The sequence below is a fragment of the Amphiprion ocellaris genome, chromosome 21 (assembly GCF_022539595.1).
Source record: "Amphiprion ocellaris isolate individual 3 ecotype Okinawa chromosome 21, ASM2253959v1, whole genome shotgun sequence".
Lineage (NCBI taxonomy): Eukaryota > Metazoa > Chordata > Actinopteri > Pomacentridae > Amphiprion > Amphiprion ocellaris.
The window spans coordinates 21,871,409-21,893,391 of record NC_072786.1 but is presented as its reverse complement, the minus strand read 5'-3'; the positions used below and the strand labels follow the sequence as shown (position 1 = coordinate 21,893,391).

The following is a 21,983-nucleotide window of genomic DNA, read 5'->3' as shown; positions in this document are numbered from 1 at the left end:
TCATGTAACATTTTCACAATAAGGAACCGATTGGCTGTTCGGTTTGTAATTTGTAATGTTGTGTGGGGTGTTGGAGCTGCAAAGGAGGGATTTTGTAATTGTAACTTTTGTTTTTACCTGTTTTTATGTCTTTATGAAAGTAATAAAATACAGTCTTGTAGTGCTCTGTTTTGGTTTTAGTTTTCATCTGGTCTACAGCTCACATCAGCCTTGATTCCAGCAGCAGAATGCAGATGTTTATAACTTAAACAACTCTGATAAACTCCCTGTACATGGCCTGTCTAAGAACCAAGCAGCACACGGACACAGTGAGCCAGCAGCTTGTGAACACAGAGGAACATTTACACAGCTAAGAGCCAGATATTTTTTGGGGTGCCCAATAACTAATGCAGGTTTACTGCATCAACACCCTGGTGAAGAAAGCTCGACAGCATCTCTACCACCTCAGATGCCTGAGGGACTTTAAGCTCCCTCTCAAGGTGCTCAAGAGCTTCTACAGCTGCACCACTGAGAGCGTTTTGGCTGTAAGCATCACCACCTGGATGGGCAGCAGCACCCAGCAGGACTTCTTGGTCCTGAGGAGGGTGGTCCGCTCAGCTGAACACATCATCAGAACCACCCTCTTCAACCTGCAGGACATTTACAGCAAACACTGCAGGTTAAAGGCCAGGAAGATTGGTAGTGAGTCAATCCACCCCAGCCACAGACTGTTCTCTCTGCTGCCATCAGGGCGGCCTGAAGGCAGAGACGATGAGGAGGTGCTTCTTCATTCAAAAGTTTGGGATCACTTAAAAAATGTCCTTATTTTTGAAAGAAAATCATTTTTTTCAATGAAGATAACATTAAATGAATGATAAATCCAGTCTAGACATTGTTAATGTGGTAAATGACTATTCTAGCTGGAAACAGCTGATTTTTAATGGAATATCTCCATAGGGGTACAGAGGAACATTTCCAGCAACCATCACTCCTGTGTTCTAATGCTACATTGTGTTAGCTAATGGTGTTGAAAGGCTCATTGATGATTAGAAAACCCTTGTAGCACATGAATAAAAGTGTGAGTTTTCATGGAAAACACGAAGTTGCCTGGTTGACCCCAAACAGTAGTGCATAATAGAAAAAGGAGCAGTCAACAAAGGCAGTTTTGCTTATTTATAATGCATCGTAAATGCAGCAGATTCATGTGTAATTAGACCAAACGGTCACATTTTTCTCACCCAGTCAGTCCATTCTGTGTCTTTATCGCTTCATATCCAGTGAACTTTGAGCGAAGCGACTGACGGAGGGAAGGAGACAAGATAGTGAGGGGAGACTAATCTCAGCATCTGGCACGCTCGCATTTGCCTGCAGATGCTGGCTGCTGATTGGACGTCCTGGAAAGATCACGTAGGAAATATCAGATCTGCCTGTCAAATATGATTAATGACCAACAGAGGAGCAGCCGAACAGTTACAGTAATATTCTAAACAGGCTGTGAACTCCATCATTAGAGGAGACTGCCACTGTCAGTCAGTTACACACTGCTTACAGCTGGGTTAATATACTCACACTGATCACTCCGTAATGGCATGCTACTCCTCTGTTGCTATGTTAACGTGCAAACTGTTCCAAGAAAAGAATGATTTTGTGAGTTTAAGATGCTGATGCATCACCAAAGTTTGGAAAGTGATGTGTTTTCCTGACCGACAGAAGAGTGTCGTGTAATGCAGCAGTGATGTGAGAACACTCAACTGAGGAACAAGGACAAAATGCTTGGACACAAACTTTGACCACATCAGGTGATGGTGTCATGTTGTGATGGATTATGTCGTTCTGTGGAGGCTGTCTTCTATACTTCACACAAACAGCAGGTGTGGGAGGAAAACAACCGGTAAATCCATTCCAGTTCACTGATTTTACAAACCAGGAAGATTGGAGGGAGTCCAAAGAGGCAAACATGTCACCTTTAGTTGAGAGAATTCTGTAGTTCAGCCGGAGGTCAGATGCAAGCAGTCAGATTTCATCCAGCCTGAGTCGGGGCTGGAATTCCAGGAGCCAATTTAATGTACTCCAAGCTGAAACTGCAGCAGTGTGTCCTCCTCATGTTGATAACAGTGTATAGACAGAACAGTGCACTCTCAGCTGTACTATAAGGCCTGTAATGTTTGCGTCCTCTCCTTTCAGACACAATCTGATAAGAATATGGAAAGTCCAAACATGGTAAAAAAAAAAATGGAACACAATTCTTGTTACCTCTAGGAAAATAGGGTATAATTTCTCTTATTTATAATTCCTTATCTAATTTGCAAAATTGAAGTCACTGGTGGGTCTAAATTCTGCTTGGGAGCAGCTCTGACAGTTCAGCAGCGTAGAGGAGCCTGGAAGCAGGACATCCAGCTACAATCAGGGCCCAAACTGGAATCATTTATTAATTTAATCCATGTTTCAGTTCAGGCTGCACAGTGGCTTGGTGGTTTGTACTTTCGCCTTGCAGCTAGAAGATCCCTGGTTCGCGTCCCGGTCTTCCTGGGAGCTTTCTGCATGGAGTTTGTATGTTCTCTTGTTACATGTATGGGTTTTCTCCAGCTTCCTCCCACAGTCTAAAAACATGCTGAGGTTAATTGGTGATTCTAAATTGTCCATAGGTGTGAATGTGAGTGTGATTGTTTGTCTATATATGTAGTCCTGTGATAGACTGGTGACCTGTCCAAGGTGTCCCCTGCCTTCACCCTAAGTCAGCTGGGATAGACTCCAGCTTCTGGTAACCCTAATGAGGATTAAGCGGTGTATAGATAATGGATGGATGTTTCAGTTCCAGCAGGGGCCAGCAGATCAGCTGCCACAGAACAGTCTGAACACACATTTATAGTCTGTCACAGAAAAAAAACACAAATTAGTCACTTTTGTGCATATTTTTACTCTGTGTAACTTTGGAGTACTAAAATCCTCCAAAAGAAGGAATAATTCATGTGCTCTTTCAAATATGGTTTAAGTTTCTAGCTTGCTACTCTCATTTAAACACTTGGATTGAAGAATACTGACTCCTAACTGGTTCTTAATTTGGTCATTTTCTGGCTCCTCACCAGGCACAAACCTGACAAAATGTCTTAGTAAGGTGCTGGAGCACCACAAGGACAGCTTCAATGATCCTTTCATTGATTCTTTCAGTTTCCGGGACTCTACTAGAGGGATGAACACCATTTTACAAAAAGGTCTGCTCTCATTTGGTGTTTTGATGAAGGTGGTGGACAGTGATATTAAATTCCAGTATATCCATAGGTAGCACCAACTGGGTTAAGATCTGGTGACTGATGATTAACATCATTTTCAGTAAACCATTGAGTGACTGGTGTACGATGGATGGAGGCACTGTCATTTTAAAAGAGACCACTCCCATTAGGATACAAGCGCTTCATCATGGGATCAAGGTGATCAGTCACAACAACTTTGAATTGATTTGCACCAACAGTTTCCTCAAAGGCAGGGGTGTCAAACATACGGCTTGTGGGCCAAAACGTGGCCCCTAAAGTGAGTTTGACACCCCTGGTCTAAAGGGACAAACCATGTCAGCAAATTCTCCTCACAGTATAAGAATCACCAGGTAGCCCCTCTGTGGAGGTTAATCTGTTGCCCGTCTATGTATGCTATTACAGCCGTGCTCTTTGTCCACGCACTGAAAAGTAGGATTGGTGGCTTTATAAGATCCTCCCCCTGCTGAGTCCTCTCTGTTATCACTGTGAACAGTAGCAGCTTGGTGGAATTTAAAGCTACACACACTGAAACAGGCCATTTGGAACGGGACTTAAAGGAGAAGTATTCTAGACATGGTAGAATTAATAGTCTGTGCAGTCTTCTAAGCATGCGAGATCTCAATTAACCTGTTATAAAATGATACAGTACGAGACCTTTAAATGTATATCACAGTTCTGACCGAGGTGTTTTCACGAGGTCCTATATTTTAATCAGGCTCTTATTAGGGAAAAGTCACTATGTAACAATCCAGTTAGTTTTGGAGAGCACATTATTCTAATTGTTAGAGTTCTCACCTCGAAAGCTCCGACAGAAGAACTGTAAATGTTTGAGTCCAAAGAAAATCAAAGTATCTCACCTCCGTCTCCTTCCAAGTAAAATCAGACACAGAAAAAGAATGTGAATGGTGTGTGCATGATGACGACGAGCGTTTCTGATGTAGCGTCCAGATCTGCTGCACAGATTGTTTCGCTTGAAGATAAGAGCAATATTAGCAGTGTCAGCTAAATTTTCCGCAAGCGTACTTGAGGCCGGTGGTGTGTAACGGCATGTAGAGGCACATCTGAGGGAAGATAAGAGATATAATGAGCAGATACAAGGCTTCTTCTCAGAGCGTGTTTCACCAAAGACTTCACACGGACTCACAAAAGAGAGGACATGAGTCGCTTTTCTGCTACTGTTTTATTTAATTTGTTCAGTACTGGAGTTTCATGGACCAAACAATGGCACAACACTGCGTTACAGTTTCTCTCTTTGGGTACAACCGACTAACACAAACGTTAAAATTAATCCTCTACAAAATGGACTAAAGAACACACATACAGTCTCTTTCTCTATCACAGGCAGCCAGCACGAAAACTCACACAGAAACATTCACCTAACTGCACATTCAGTCCTCTCACACTCTCATACACACCACATGCACACACCCATTCACAATAGAATACATTCTCAGGAGAAAAAAAAACAGTCAATCATAAATTTTAGAGCATTTCATATCATTTTTTTTTTCATAACACTCATATTGAACAGCACCCACCTCGAACAGGAAGCAGGCCGTACTCTAACATGTCTGTGTGGCAGCTATTTGGCAACGTCTGAACAATACCTTATCTTACAACAGGCTTTATATTGGGAGATTATACGACAATCCAGTGACAATAAACACAGACCTTACTGACACTGAGTTTACTTCCCAATACATCAGTTAAGCGGGGCGGTTATCAGCCAATTACTGTAAAAATCCGTCTAATTGTTTTTTCAGTTATTTCTCATTTTGGTTTTAAGACCTCATTTTGAAATGAAACCCTAAACTATGAACAGCAAGTCTCAGCTCAGTGCTACTCAGGACCATATGTGAGGCTTCCCTGCATCAGCCCATTAATTACTAAAATTTCACACGACTTCTGACTGTTTTCCAAAGCAAAAGCTTTTTGGTCGATTTCCTCCCTCATGCAAATGGTTTCATTCCATTGCACTATAAAAATCAACTCAGAGAGACCAGAAAAAAACCCATAAAAAACCTTCATTTTCATGTCCTGTTTTGTAGGGTACACTCAAGGACATTTACTGTTGGAGCACCAAATCAAAGGCAAACAGCAATTACAATTTGGAATCCATTGCCGAGGTGTGGGGATTTTGACCACTTGGTGAAATAAAAACAGGCCCAGTCGAGTATGATTACACTAGCTTGCTATTGTAATTCTTGCTAGCAGTTGATATGATGCTATCCCCTGAAAGAAAATCAAAAAGTACTAGCCACTCAGAAATTGTATAAATCCACAAAGTTTTCAGAGCTCAGTGACATTATAAGACCCAGGTCAAAAATGAAGACGTTGTTTAACTCTAGTGAACTGGAAACTGTAGTTGACCAGACAAAAACAATTTCACCCCTGGATCTATTTAGTAGCTTTTGATGACCTTACGTGATCTTCATTAGCAGAGGGAGTTGGGTCACTTGGAATTAGAGATGGATCTGAGGACCTCAGAAACATCAACTGACCATATGATGTATAAAAAAATGTACGTAGCCTCTGAATCTGAAAACTAAAGCCAGTGGAGAAGTGCCTCAAACTTGTATTCTTTCAACAGCCAGCAGGGGCCGACTCCTCTTGGTTGCATAGAGGAGTCAGATTGTATAGATGTCTATGAAAAACTGACTGTACCTCTCATTTATCTGTTCCCTCAGTAAACATTTTCCTAATACGTCTATGGTCTCAATAACTGGCTTCAAGCCTTTTTCAACGCAGCACAATGTTCATTTTGTAAATTATTGTCCCATTTAGAGTAAAATAGATGATGAAACAGGGTATCTTTTAGAGAGGGTTGTGATTAACAGATTGCTACCATATTACTGCGGTTAGTATGCTTGAATTCTTCACCACTCACTTATCATGTCTGGCTTCAAAAGACCAACGAGGCAATGGTCAAATGTCAAACTTGAAGCTTCAAACCAGTAGTAAACAATAGTTCACAAACCAGTGGGTCGTGTCATGATCACAACATCCATCTTTTAAATACAATCAGCTGCAAAATGTCTCCTAAATAGTCATTGTCGCCAGACTGTTCTATCATTAGGTGTTTCCAAGTTCAAGAATCAACTCTGTCGTGTGCTCAACTATAAAAGAACACAAAGACTTAACTTTGCTCAGAATAATTTTTTTACCATCTACATGTAGTGATCAAACCCCATCTGCTGACAAGGATCATATGATTTGGAGCCTCACATCAGTTACTCAGAGGTCAGAGATTGTTCTGTCAACTATGGAGGTTGTATTTGACATGAAGCCTATTGGACGCTTGTTTCTGGCTGTGGGCTTCAAACAGAAAACATCTGAGACCAACCTTGAAAATGACGTAGCACGCAAAGACGACAATGATTCCAGAAAAATAAAATTGTTCAATGTGAAGGACAACATATCTCAACGAAATTGCAACTTTCTGAAATGTTCATTCTTATAGCGTAGAGAAAGTGTAGGAAACCTAAAAACCTCTGCCTTGAAAAGTGCTCAGCAGTGTGTGTGAATTGTAGTGAATGGCAACAACACGCAAAACCTCCAAGGTTTGATGAGCTCTAAATAGCACTGACACTCGCTCATCGTCCTTGTGCCCAGCACAAAGACTAGAAGCTTTCTCTTTTCATGAGTGACACTGGTAACAGGAAATTAGTCTCTAAAGAAACTTTTACGGCTATAAGGGATATTACATATGCATTTCTATCATCTGTGAGGGAAAGCTTGCGTCTTCTGAACAACATGACACACAGATAAAGTTCACTGGCTTACAGCTGAAGCTGCAAGTGCTACAGACACACAGACACTCAGACAGGAGATGCCTCTTATTCCGACTGTATTCCTGCCACTACATTCACCTTCAGACCAACACTCCAGTCACTCTGTACACAACTCCAGTTGCATTGTGCTGATATAGAGTCCATCTTCAATATGTGGTATAGGATTTATAGACATATTAGTACCGATGGGAATGACACAGAAACATTTAGTTAGGTTATAAAAGAAAAGCATAGTATGCACACACTATACCTTCTATTTAATGGAAAAAGAGTGTATCTGGGTGGATGCAGATATTTGAAGTCATTTTAGAAATGTGTATATATTGTAGTATGTATGTAATGCCATCATACAAGAAGCCTTTATGGAGATGCTTCTTCTCTCTGGCAGCTATGCGACATGTTTGAGGGATGAAGCAGGACTGGGCAGTGAAAACACACACAGACTGCAGTGGTGGTGGCAAAATTGACGGATCCTGCTGCTTACACTGTCTTTTCTCTGTGCGTTTTAGTGGAATACAGTCTCAGGGTTTGAGAAGCTTCAGTCTAAACGTCTCCTCACTGTGTTTGTATGTAAATGGGGCCAGAAGCTCCTGAAACTGAGTGATTTTGGGGTACCTGTGAGCTACAGAGTGGGAGCAATAACAGGAGACACAGCTGTCTTTCTCTCTTATTGCCGCCACATGTGGCACATTTCAAAACAACACAAAAAATGTAACAAATACGTAACTTAGATCTTTTTTCCCTACAGTTTAAAATATAAAATTCAAGTGCAATTAAAGTTCCAAATATTAGTTACATTACATACATTTCTCTCTAAAGTAACAATGTGTTACTTGCAGGTAGTTTATCTCATCTTGTTATACATCCTTTTTATTTTTAAAAAAAAAAAAAAATTATAATATAGACTTTGTGATTACCCTAATTAAATCTTTCCCTGTGCTCCAATGGAGAAAGCACCCACTGAGGTGGAATGGTTTTAATTTCCTCACTTTAACATTTCTTTCAAATCATTTTTAATGTTAAAATGTGCTTTAAGTGCACCAGTTGTTTTCTCATCTCTGTCTCGTGCACAGTAGGGCCAATAAAGAAATCCAGTTCAGCATACATCCATGTACTCTAAGTGGGCCACACATCATGCATGTACAGCTGTGTATGTCCACACGTTTGTTCATACATCATATCTAAAACATCTGTGATGTGTGCTTCTGCAAGTTCTGACATGTTCAGTATAAATATTACAAAACAACACAACAACACACAAAACAAAGAGGCAGGAAGGTTGCAGAATAAAGTTGTCAGACAAGGTGCAGAAATATGGGGAATGGCTATGAGAAAAGAAGATAGATTACACAGTGTGCAGGAACAGGGTTTGACCGATTTATCGGCTTACTGATACTGGCCTTTAATGAAATACTGGAAATGTGATTTTATCATAACACGTACCTAAATGACATTGGGGATTCTTGATTAAGGTTTTTAATGCTGTACAGGTTATTAATGCACCCTTAAAGCAATAGTTTTCCATTTTCTGAAATGATTTTTTTTGCTGAGAGTTAGATGAGAAGAGCAACACAACTGTTAGACAACAACCAACTGCTTAAATGTGACCTTACAACTTTCTAATTTAGCGTTTTGCGAAATAATACTTAGTCTTTTGCTGAAGGTTAGATGAGGAGATTTATGCTGCTCTTATGTCTGTCGATTCATAATGAAACTACAGCCAGCAGCTGGGTAGCTTAGCTTTAATTATGAACTTCAAACAGGGGAAACAGCTAGTGGCTTCCTCCAAAGGTACAGGAGAACCATCTGTTGATCAGAGGTGTGGGTGAACACACAAAGAGGTGGGCTATCAGCAAAACAGAGAAAAGCACATAATACTGCCACCTGTTGGTACAAAATGGTCAAATTCAAGAAAGGAGTACATAACTACTGTATAGGAAAGGCATTTCTGCTACATTATTAAAATATTGGTACTGGCCTCCAAAAACCCACATCGATCAAACCTTGTAGAAAAAACTGCACTAACTGGAGAGGAGGCTGTTAATGATAATAACATATTACAAGTCAGAGGGAGAGGAAATGTTGAAAGGCATCGTGTGACAAGCAGGCCCGAGGAAAAATGCAGGAAATGAAGACGTTTAGTCATAGAAGGAATATGTCGATGTATAGACTGAGGCTGGGTAGATGCAGACAGGGTTACATTTAGGTTGCTGGACTTGAAAATGATGCAGGATGACGGGGGGTCTTTAACAGGACTGTGGAGGGGTCCGTCTATTTGTACGGTCGTAGGAACCTGGTGACTTTGGAGCGCAGCAGCTTGATGAAGGAGCGAGGGAACATCTCTTTGGACTCCTGTGCAGTGTACCTGAAGTAGTTCTGGGGGTGAGCCAGCACGTCGAACAGGGCTTTTATCAGCTTCTTGTCCTGTAGGGAGGAAACAGGGACAAAGAGTGTCACTCAACTGCACCAATTATCAAAAGTAAAGTATATTTCAACCTTTTGTTTGTGTTTGACAGCAAAACAAAACAAGAAAAGCACTCAGAGAGCGCAGCACTCCGCTAAGGCTGCTCCGTCGTGGTATAATTTCTGACGTTATGTACGGATACTGAATCACGTGACCTAAATATGTAGCAGGTGGCAGGAATTGATGGGACTCAGAAACACCCCCACAATTTAATCAGTTGTTCCTTGTATCATTTCTGACAGATAAGTCCTGATAAGTCCACAGTGGTGGATTTGTAGTAGGATCACAATCATGTGATCATCAGCAGGCAGCTGATGTAGTGTTCACTTGTCATAGTTACAGTGACGCCATGCCACTATCTGGCAATGACACAGAAATCTTTAACAAATCCATGGATCCAGACTATAAGCTGCATCACTGCCAAAATCTAATCACTTGGTCCTTGTGTCATTTCTGACCTTCCTTGAAAATTTCATCTGAAATTCGTTAGTTCGTTTTTCAGTAATGCTGATTACAGACAAACGTACGCCAGTCGTCACACTACTCCACTGCGTTCCCTGGTGGAGTAAGGAACAGTAAATGTCAGTCCCTGAGAAACAAAGTTCAATGTTCTATACGACCACAAAGCAGGTAATACAATGCATCAGTCAGTACCTTCAGGATCTCCTGGTGGTTCTCAGAGGCGTAAAGCCTGCCATCTCGTACTATGTCCTCTATCAGCTGCTGGTAGTCCTCTACAACACAACAGGTTAAAAGACGGGGAAAAAACACAAAAAATATAAAACAGCTATAACCACATGCCACCATGAGAATGCAGATATAAATGCAATATAAAAATTTGTTCAAACAATAAGTAACTCTAAAGCTTATAGCAAGTCGTGGCGGACCGTATGAGACTGTCTGAACTATGTTGAAGCTGACTCACCATCATAGGTGACATATGGGACTTGGAAACCTTTGCCACTGTTGCCCTCATTGGACTTAAACTGGATCCAGAGCTTGCGAGAGCGAGAGGTGAAGGCGATGGGTCGCTCATACGTCTGACATGTCTCGTAGGTGGTGATGGAAGTGGGCAGGGCTGGAGGAACAGCACAAACATGCTAGAATCTACCACATCCTTCCTGTTTTCTAGGACCACATATTGCAGCCCAAAGCTCCAGAAAAAAATAAAAAGTTCACCTTTAGGTGAGACTGTTCAGTGAAATAGAAGCGTTTGAAGTCGACCAGTTATCACAACATAATATATTCTGCCACTGGAATAAAATTCACGTGTGCATGTCGTGACAGTAACATTTGTTGCAGAGGACTGTTGTGCTTTATTGATGTTACTTTATGGGTCATTATTTGCACCTAAATGTGAGAAAAAAGTCCACAAACTACCTCACTCAACTCATACTAAAGTTGCTTGTGAGTGCCTGTCTGCTAACGTGATGCCATGCAGTTCAGACTTGTGCTGTGCAGGAAGTGACGTGGGACTGTTCCTAGGTCTGCCCTGGTAAGACTGCAGTCATGACTCACAGAACAGTGAGCAGGGTGGTCAATCAGACATGAAGCTGACACATTCAGATGCTCACATGAAGGAAAAAGAGTGTATGTCCGAAAGGGGTTATTTCTCTTGCACAGATTAGGCATTGTGTGTTTACCGCTCTTCCTCATGACCAGCACGTCTCCACATTCATCTTCAATGGGGAGGAAGATCTCTGGCACTACAATGAGTATCCGCCTCTTATGTGGTGGGTTTATGGTCCAGACACAGTCTACATTGGATGGGTAATCTCCAGGGTAGTTAGGAGACTCTATGTAGCCTGTGTACTCTCCCAGCTCACCTCCACACAGCTGGTCTGAGGACAAAACAAAAGGACACTTTGCAGCATGAACCATTTCAGTGTTTTCAGCACTTGCTTTTATAGTACTCATATAAACCACTCTGAATATGGATCTCAAGTAATTACTCTACAAACAGGCTAAATGTAAATGTTGGCCAGTGTTACTTTTGCAGTGGGAGACGTTGGTGGCACCATCAAAGTCAGTGGTGGTGTTCCCAGGGCAGGTGATGCAGTAGTTCTGCCCAAACTCAGACTGGTAGGTGCCTGCTGGGCAGCGGATGCAGCGGTGGGTACTGGAGTTATAGTAATGTCCTGGAGCACAGTGCACTGAGGAAAAGGAGGCAGTCAGTGGAGACATAGTACAACGGGATGAAGATTAACACAAAACAGCAGGCCATCTACCTGACAGACCACACAGCTGTGACATTATTATTATAAAATATGCGTGTGTAATACATAATGTTGAATATTCTAGTAATCACCGATGCTTTGATTGTATTGTGTGTGTGTGTGTGTGTGTGTGTGTGTGTGTGTGTGTGTGTGTGTGTGTGTGTGTGTGTGTTTGTGTAGAGGAAGGAAAAAATGAAGGCCTTGAAGCTGTGTGTGTGTAGAAGTAAGAATGTCTGGAAGGCTGATGTGAAGATAAATCATGTGTTTTTGAGGAGATGAAATGTGAAGTGCTCAAAACATAATGGTGTATATATTTGGCATTATAACTATTAAAATACATTCGAAACATAACAACACATAATGGTGTAACATGGATGAAATGTGTCACAAGGTAATAAGGCAAAGTCTGAACATGTCTGGACATGTTCTCTGTAAAACATGACCTAATGATAACCTAATGCACATGTCCTCTGTAAAGTGTGACCTAATGATGAAATATGATAGCCTGATGTCAAAACTGTCTATCAGAAAATAAGCCCTTTAGGTGTGGAAAAAATGACCATCTTCACAGCATAAAAGACGATACACAGCTCAGTAAGCTTTTTTGGACATTTGAACATGGTCATGTCTTAGACTCAGGCCCATAATTTGGGACTAAGTTTTGCGTCACAGCCTTTCCGGGATCTTTCTGCATGGAGTTTGCATGTTCCCCCTGTGAATGTGTGGGTTTTCTGCAGGTTCTCCAGCTTCCTCCCACAGTACAAAAACATGCTGAGGTTAATTGGTGATTCTAAATTGTCTGTAGGTGTGAATGTGAGTGTGATTGTTTGTCTCTATATGTAGTCCTGTGATAGACTGGTGACCTGTCCAGGTGTCCCCTGCCTTCACCCTAAGTCAGCCCCCAAATGAGGATTAAGCAGTGTATAGATAATGGATGGATGGATGATTATTCCATACAATATTCAGCCAGGCTGTTAAAATAAAAAAACAAAGAGAACAGTGGACATTATGAGATGCCTACTATCTGACACCAACACAAGGACACACACACAGACACAAAGCCTCACCTTTGGCCTCACAGTCCCTAAAGGAGACAGATCCTTCATATCTGGTCATGAGGCCTCCTCCACAGGTGAAGCACAGAACCCGGCCTGGTTCTGGCTGGTAGGAGCCCAGTGGACAGGACTGGCATGGGCGGAACCCGTCAGCAGAAAACTGACCCGCTGGACACTGACCTGAGGAACACACCGAGAAAACCACCTGTATTCTATTCCCTTATTTTATGTAGTCTTTTGACAAACAGCTTCAACTTCAATATGAGTTACACACTGTCACTGATTCTCAGTGTAGAGTGAGTCAGTTAATATCTGTCCACTCTCACCTCTCCACAAAGAGCTCACACTGCAAAATGTGAAATTCAAGTAAGGTGAAATAGTTTCAACAAAGGCAATAAATCCTAGTTGTTTGTCCATCAACACATTTCTTCTTACCATTTTATTTGTACTTAGTTATCTTAATGAAATGCTATAACAGGCTATGTTATAATATGCTTTAGCACAAGTGCTGAGTAACTTAATGCTTGAAACTAGAATCTGGTAATATTAGAGTGGCAAAGCTGTGACACTGTGAGTGCAGTGAGTTGCCTGTTTGCTAACAATCATTGTTAGCATTGGTTGGTGTGTTAAGAATAATGATCCAAACAAACAAAGAGACAAACAAAAATACTCAGGCTCATACTGAAACTTCTCAAGAACAAGTTGCTGCTGACCAGATCACTGAGATATAATTATTACTTTCAACGATCTCATTGCATCAGTCCGTTGTAGTAGTACAAGTGTGTTAATCTAAGTCATGAGTGCTGATTTTAAGCACAGTCTGCTATTTTCTGGGTAAATTCCAGGACATACAGCCTTATTTCTGGAGGACTGCAATTTAAGCACATTTTCTTCTATAATGAGAAAGAAAATCCCTAAATATTTAATCTGTATCTATGCTTGCTGTATTGGTTCAAACACATCCTAATTATATTCTATTATTTCAAGTTGTTGGAACTAGCAGTTGCTAAATTGCAGCCAATTTCATTACATATACTGAGGGAAAAAAATTGTATCAGGACAAAGGCAGCATTTCTTGTGTTCTGTACTAGCTATAAAATATCTGTGGGTATTTTATTCACTTGTTTTAAAGCATCTTGGTAAGTGAAACTTTCCTTTTTTGCTGGCAGATAATTTTGTATGGTTTAAATAATATTTCACCCATTTTATGCATTTTTTCCTTGTTTTAGAGAGCTGAGGGTTTGCAGTGCAGTGATTAAGCTCACTATGTCTGGTATATACACTAGTCTTATGGATGCTGCTCAGATGCAGTTTGCCGAAATCACCACAAGGTGGTGTCAACCCATCCATGTCTGCAGAATGTAGATATCACTAACTAGAGGTTTTATTTCACTACACACCTGCAGCATTGCTGCACCTTTGCAGCACAAAAACATGAAATGTCCATATTTTCTGCCATTTACGATGCTTGCAAAAGTCTCACATGCAAAAGTAGCAAACAAGGAAGGAAAACAAAAGAAAAGGTGTGTTAATATGTTTAACACAACAGTTCTTCCAGGGCTGTAGGAGTGTAAACGCAAAATGTGAGGCCTGCTATCTGCTGAAGATAATCCCTACGTCCCCACTAACCTGGGCAGAAAACAATCTGCTTGTTAGGTGGAATAAACAGCAATCTGTCCTCAAGCTGGATTCTGTTCTTTATTTAAAGCTTCATTAGCAGATGTTTTTTTTATGACTCTTGTTCCTGTTCTATTACTTCTTGTGGTCATCTGCCCAAATTTTTCTTGTGTCTGTATGCTGATTGTGTGCTTTTCTGAATCTAAATGTTTCATGTTCTCAGGTCTCTCTTAAAAAGACATGTCAATCCAAAACTACTGGATTAAATAAAGTTCATACAATAATGGCAGAACGGTGAAATACCTCCACACTGAGACACGTTCTTGGCACCAGCGATGCCCTGTCCTTCAGTACTTGGACAAGGCTCACAGGACAGCTGACCTTCTGTGTCCTGGTATGTACCAGGAGGACACTGGACACACTGTTCCTGCTCCCCACTGTAGAACGTCCCCACAGCACAGCTCACTGAGGAGACAGACAGAGGAGAATGCTTCCTGTGGCTTCTGATAGAGCAGAAACACCGACACATCAGCAGACGACTCTTTCAACTCCAGACTTACCACACTTTCCGTCTCGGAGGACTTGTCCCGTACTGCAGGTCTCAGCACCCTCTGGTACCCTGGATGGTTTCTGGGCCACTTCATACTCCGTCCCAGAAAACTGGATGTAGAACTGCTGCTTGTTGATAGACTTCCTGAGTGTCCGCATGGCGCTCTGCAGCTTCTGCTTCATCCTCTCCCGCACACAGTCTACATTACACGAGTCTGAGGCAAAAAATAGTTTCATCATTTCCTGTATTCTGGTAGATTTTCTGTCATACACCACCAGTCAAAAGTCTGGACACACCTTCTCATTTAATGTTTTTTCTTTATTTTCATGACTATTAAATTGCAGATTCTCACTGAAGGCATCAAAACTATGAATGAACACATGCGGAATTATGTAGTAAACAAAAAAGTGTGAAATAAGTCAAAACATATTTTATATTTTAGATTCTTCAAAATAGCCACCCTTTGCTTTTTTTAGTACTGCTTTGCACACTCTTGGCATTCTCTGGATGAGCTTCACATGAGGTAGAACCTGAATGCTAAAGTGGAGTTAAGTCAGTTAAGAAAGACCAACACACCTGAGGCTTCCTCCTCCTTCATCTCCATCTCAAACTCAGCTGTGATGTGTGAAACCTCTTTGGTAGGAGATTTGCGTCCTCGTCTGCGCTTCTTAGATGAGTCGCACTTCAGATTTACAAAAGTTACCTGGCAGTCATCAGTGCAGGGGAACTGGCCTCCTTTTGGTGAACGAAACAAAAGTGAAGATGATAATCACAACATGCATTCTGTACATGTTTATGTACATATTTCCTGTCATTATCATCTACATTACAGATGGCAGTGTGTATGAAAGGGGTTTCCAAAGCACTGTGCTGAGATATTACAAATACAGTCTGATGTACGTATGGAATGTTCTTTACCTTGCAGATTCTGCCTGGATGAATCTCTGTGTCTCTCCTTGTTGCGGGGTCTCAGGTGACACTTGGCATCTTTAATCTTAAACCTGGCCTTCTGTTTGATGGGTGGTGCCAGAGTGTCTTTATCCAAACACAGCAGAAACACAAGACTTGACATAACACACTGCAATGAACATTACATTTGTCAAAGACTATCAGCTGTACTATCATTGTTGTATCATTTTTTATTTATTTTTTTGGACACTTTATTTTTTAAAGTTTTTATCCTTAAAACATACGATAAATATGTCTTTTATCATTCCATTACACACAACTGATGGACATGTCAAGCAAGGCAAAGAAATAAAAACTGATTTGATTTACTGTTGTAAATTTAACGTCTTCTCCCATAAGATCTTAATTATAGATAAGGAGGGGCAATCAAGACTGAAATCAGCTCATATACCTGAGTAATTACCTGTTTTTCAAGGGGATTTATTCCCAGAACGCTGTCCAACATGACTTTATTATGCAAATAAGGGAAGCATTTGGTTAGCATTGAAAACTGTGTGAGTAAGATTATATTTCTGCTGGTGAATAAATCAAATGTAAAATCAATACATAGATGAAACTGTTATTTTTTGTCCTTGATCTGTGAGTATGAAAGAGAACACTTTTTCCCCGTTTAATCTGACTTTCATCCTTAATTACTATTGGGTAATTCACCACTCCCTCTTTCACACCTCCAGTGTGGTCAGCTGCCTCTTGTAAACCTGACAGCAGGAGCGTGTCACACTCAGATTTTTGCTCTGTGTTATATGATATAAAAGCACATAAATTCAGTATTGTAAGATGGAGCCAAGTAACTAATAGCACAACCTAGGATATTTGGATATGTGTTGTGTTGCAATGGCACATAGAAAGTGATTTGAATGTATAATATACTATTCATTATTCAACACAAACATTATTCTGGTGTGTTCAGTTTTTTCAAACTTGTAGGCCAATGTATATTACCTTCTAATGTACTTGTAATTAGATATGTTATGAAATAATATCAGAATATAATGTTGAGCAATGATTTCTCAGATGAGAAGAAGCAAGGCCAAAGTAATCCCTGCATGTGTAGTGAGTTACTGCCAATAGAAATCTCTCCGCTGATTAGGACCTACTACATTTCCCATAATGCTTGGTGTACTGTACCAGCACAGGTGGGTAAAGCAGTGGTGGCGTTTCTCTTCTGAGGAGCTTTACCAGGCTGGACAGGCACTCCACAGCTCAGTGTGTAGCTGTTCTCTGAGTCTGAAAAAAAACAAACACAAATAGACGTAGTTATGGTGAGAGGTTAAGGAGGTGGAGAGGTTTCTGTCGGAAGAATTCCATCGACCGGGGTGTTTCACTTGGCTATAAGCTGGGAAAGAGAGTGAGGAATGAAAAGCGCTTTTTAAATGTTTAATGGTCTTATTATCCTGTTGTGTTTAGAAGAGAGCATAGAGCCCAGAGGAAGATGTGCTGCCATGTGGCCTTACACCCTGCTTGTGAAATGAAAGATCTATGAATCCTCTCTGTCTCTCTTAATGTGCATGTACACACAAAGATACATTTCAAGTAAGAAATGAGGGATGAAGTTTTTAGAGATCATAAAAGTGAGATGATTAAATCAGAGCCCAGACTGCATTTAGCCACAGGAATTTACATGGCTCCCTCCTAAAATTAAGATGTGCTCCAAAAAGACAGAAAAACAAATATTTCACTTTGTGACTAAGAGCTATCCATCATTCTCACACGATGACTGCCAAGTTAAACGGAGCAAGAGACACGCTATGGAAAAAACTGTGTGATCAAAGAATGTAATCGATTTAGAGACGTGTGTTAAGTACTATCGCAGAGGAGAGGCTGGGGTGCCAGCCAAATGGCTGCGATGGGTGAAGCCAAGAAAACCACGCAGAATGAAAAACACATCAGTCTGAGTGGAGAGCCCCCTGAGGAGTCCACAAATACAGCAATAAAGAACACGAGCGGCTTCATCAAGCATCAGTGGAACCGAGTGAAGGTTGGTACAGAGATCTGTAACTGCTGGCTGACACCACCAGAGAGCAGCATGACAGCAGCAACAACACATCTCATAGTGCACAAAGAATTTAGAGAGATTAATAGGAGCTGGATGAACTTCATTTGCTGGGTCACTACGTTCAAGGTCCAACCTGGAGGTAGTTTTATTCTGTTTTTTGGAATATAGTTTAAAAGAAGTGGAGTTAACCCCTTGACGCCTGAATTTATTTACAATTAAAAAAAAAAAAAAAAAGAAAAACTTCTGTGTATTTTTGTTTTTCATCTGATGGTAAAAAAAGTGGAGAGTGGAGATTGTTAATTTGTCTATTACACATAGAACAGATATATAATAATAATAACAGATATATAATAATTAGGTCCCACTCCGACTGGTCCAACAAGAAACCAGTGCTTGCTAAAGATTCTGAGGTACGTATTGAATATGCACAAACTGGCATTGGGGGAATGGATACGCTATCTCAGCTGCAGTCTGAATGAAAGTGGTATGATGCAAAATCGTGACAACAGGCGTCAAGGGGTTAAACAAATAGAAGAGTAATGACACAAAAATATCTTCCCCTCTTCTTCGTTGTTTTTCTCTCTGTGAAATGATCTCCTTGTCACCAGAAACATTTTTCATCACTGCAAATCCCCATGCTAAAATAAACATCGAGGCCCCAAATATGAATTAACAAATAACCACAAGGAAAAGGCAATAAACACTGGAGAGCTTTCATTGTCACTGTAGAACATCCCAGAACTTCTGAAGAAAATCCACAGAAAAAAGCACAAATTAAACTTACAGCTAAGATGAAAATCAACTGCCTTTTTTTTGATAATCATGTCAGTCACTCCTTAAAAAACAGCTCTTGAAGTCTAAGGATGCTGCCCTTCATTATCATGTATGATTATAACCTGAATGTCTTGGATTTCTTGAAAACATAAAACTTGAAGACATCTCCTCAAACTGGGAACTGCATTGTGTTTTTTCTTTAGTGCAAAATTTATAGAAATACATTTAAGGTTTGGGTTACAGTCTTATCTTAATAAAAGAACAAATGTAACATCACCATTTAGAAAAAAAAACACCCCACTGAATCTGCCTACTGTCTGTAAAGAGGAATGAGTATATTGTGATATTGAGAATCTGTGCAATCTGCTGTTGATTTCTATGGTAAAAAAATAATGAACAATGCCCACTGCTGAAGCCTTGCTTTTGTTGATTTCTTCAATCTTCTTACATATTTACATTATTGGTTTAGCACTTGGTTGGCAATGATGTAAGCTGAATTTTAAAGCTGTAAATGGAAAATGTTTTCCCCTTTACACAGTGAATTACTTAAAGTATTGAAATAAAAACATTTGCAGTAAAAGTATTTGTGGTTCATTTTTATATAAACCTGTAAATAGTGACCCTAAGAAAATCAGAAAGCACAATATGATATAAATAATGATATAAATTTATGTTCACCTACATTTGCAGAGTACCTTTTGTTTTTTGCAATTATCAAATGAGCCTGTTGTGTGTGTTGCACATAAAGATTCACTCATGTAAATCTGTTTACATACTCACTGTGCAGACTCCATTCCTTTTTGAAGACAAAAGCAAGTTACTATGACGCTAATTGATAATTTTGCGGCAAGGTTAGGGTTAGACTAGGAGTAGCTAGAAATGATGGAAACAGGACGCAGTGTGTGTGTGTGTGTGTGTGTGTGTACCAGCGAGGAAGAGGGCGTTGGAGGGGCAGGACAGTGAGCAGACCTCAGCTCCTCCACTCTTGGTGCAGGTCAGCTGGGCTCGGGGCACTGGCTTCCCATTGGGCAGACACTTCACTGCCTCTGAGGAACACACAAAGTCACATCACCATGACAACCACCTGGACACACACACACACATTAATTTCAGGCCTGCTGTGAGGAGTTCACCATATCGCACACATACAAGGGCACATGCATACAAATGCAAAGTTACACACCGAGCTGATGCTTACCGATGCAGTCTTTCTTGTTCCAGTGGAGTTTCTGTCCTGGTGGACACACACACTCATAGCTGCCCTGAGTGTTTATGCAGCCGTGCTCACAGCTCCCATTATTGATGCTGCACTCATCGATATCTAAGGGAAAAACACACAGAACATTATAGTCAGTGTGTGTGCAATTTTCACTGTCTTCACTTTTACAAGGAAACAGACAGACTATAGTTGACGAGGTGTCTGTATCACTGATACCTGATTCTCCAAAAGAGAGGCAAAGAAGACATTAGAAAAGAAAACCTATCATGGTTTGTTAGTCTTCACATACACTAATGTTCAAAAATCTGGGGCCACCCAGACAATTTCATGTTCTCCATGAAAACTCACACTTTTATTCATGTGCTAACATAATAGCACAAGGGTTTTCTAATCATCAATGAGCCTTTCAACACCATTAGCTAACACAATGTAGCATTAGAACACAGGAGTGATGGTTGCTGGAAATGTTCCTCTGTACCTCTATGGAGATATTCCATTAAAAATCAGCTGTTTCCAGCTAGAATAGTCATTTACCACATTAACAATGTCTACACTGGATTTATGACTCATTTAATGTTTTCATTGTAAAAACTGCTTGTCTTTCAAAAATAGGGACATTTCTAAATGACCTTTAGACGTCACTTAGTGACTAAGTGACCTTATTTAAGTTTCTGAAATAGTGTTACATAAATGGTTATACTAATTAAATGTAATTATGCTATTCATAAAAAATGGTGGACATATGCAAGCGAGTATTTCTAACACTGGGGTACTCAAACTTTTGGAGTTCACGCTGCTGGCAAGTACACCAAAGACCTGAGGGAAGTCTTCAGCTTTGAGTTATTATGTAATTTCAAAATAAATAAACAACAATCCAATAATCACATTTTCTTGAATGATGTATATCTTGTGTTTTCAAATAAATCTTACAGTATTTAAAAGCAAATAACCAGATGTGTCTTGTGTTATCTATGTGACTCATTTGTAATCCTATAAAGCGTATTGTGTTTTGACTTGTGTGTCTTACTGATCACAGCACAGGCTGATCATCAGAGGCACTGTCTGTCTCTGTCCTCCCATCCTTGTCCATCACAATCAATGTGTTTCTATTTTATTTGGCCAAATCACAGAAACACTTCTCTGAATAATAAAGCATAGTTCAATGACACCACAAACTGCATCCTCTGAAATCACCATACAGTAACAGCAAACATCAGTGTCAACATTCTAACCTTCATGAAGGGAGGATTTACTGCAGGACTGTTGTATTTGACTGCATTAGTTTTGGCAGTTTATGAGGTAGATAAGGCAGATAGACCTAATAATCTGGTAAATGAACAGACGCTGATCAGCAACAACATTGAAATAACTCACCTCCACAGTGAGTGAGGCCGTATAGGATGTATCCTTTGTTGCATAAGCACTCAAAACTGCCAGGGTAGTTGATGCAGGTGTGGTCACAGGTTCTCTCAAAGGAGCACTCATCAATGTCTGTGGGAGACCAAAGAGATCCATGACTGGTAAAAAACAAACACTGCAGCTCTGTTTGATGGAACAGATTCCAACAGCATCCCCACTGACTTAACAAACGCAATCAGACTTGCTTTTTTCCATTCACTCAAAGTGATTTTCACATTTTCACATTGCAGTACTACCGCACAGTGAATGCATGGTCCTGACAGCAAATGATGGAGGTAGGAATGTGACGATATGGAGCTGTATGAGCACAAAAGATGTTGGCAAAGTTATATTTATAAAAGGAACCATAAATGTCTGAGGATATACCAAAATACTGGCTGACAAGAAGACTCCCAGTCTATCCAGTCAATGACACTGGAAAAAGAGAAATATTCCAACTGGACAACTATCCAAAGCACACTACTAAAATCACACAACAGTTTCTAAGGAAGGAACACTATGACTTGACCAGGTATGCTGCCTGACTTAAATCCAATAGAACACCTTTGCAGTCTTTGAAAGAGAAATGCAGAGCAATACCACCCCTCCAATAAAAACAGCTGAATAGGATTGAGTCTGTTACCAAAAAATTAAGATGGATATACATATTTTTGAAAAAAAAAAATGTACACTACTGTTCAAAA

The 21,983-nt window shown here is 40.4% G+C and overlaps 1 protein-coding gene across 2 annotated transcripts in view; it reads right to left on the bottom strand.

The window, feature by feature from the left end:
- Positions 1–4,391: 4,391 nt before the first annotated feature.
- Positions 4,392–21,983, bottom strand: part of scube1 (signal peptide, CUB domain, EGF-like 1) — a 118,495-nt gene continuing 100,903 nt past the window's right edge. For both annotated transcript variants that reach the window (XM_023299765.3, XM_023299766.3), the window contains 14 exons: positions 21,256–21,372; positions 19,861–19,983; positions 19,589–19,708; positions 17,021–17,119; positions 15,842–15,958; positions 15,500–15,658; positions 14,934–15,137; positions 14,677–14,838; positions 12,769–12,936; positions 11,477–11,638; positions 11,129–11,326; positions 10,411–10,563; positions 10,140–10,219; positions 4,392–9,445 (listed from right to left, as the gene is read on the bottom strand). In XM_023299765.3, the coding sequence (XP_023155533.1) occupies positions 9,293–9,445; positions 10,140–10,219; positions 10,411–10,563; positions 11,129–11,326; positions 11,477–11,638; positions 12,769–12,936; positions 14,677–14,838; positions 14,934–15,137; positions 15,500–15,658; positions 15,842–15,958; positions 17,021–17,119; positions 19,589–19,708; positions 19,861–19,983; positions 21,256–21,372 (2,015 nt within the window). In that variant the 3' untranslated portion in view covers positions 4,392–9,292. The remainder of the gene's footprint in view (positions 9,446–10,139; positions 10,220–10,410; positions 10,564–11,128; positions 11,327–11,476; positions 11,639–12,768; positions 12,937–14,676; positions 14,839–14,933; positions 15,138–15,499; positions 15,659–15,841; positions 15,959–17,020; positions 17,120–19,588; positions 19,709–19,860; positions 19,984–21,255; positions 21,373–21,983) is intronic.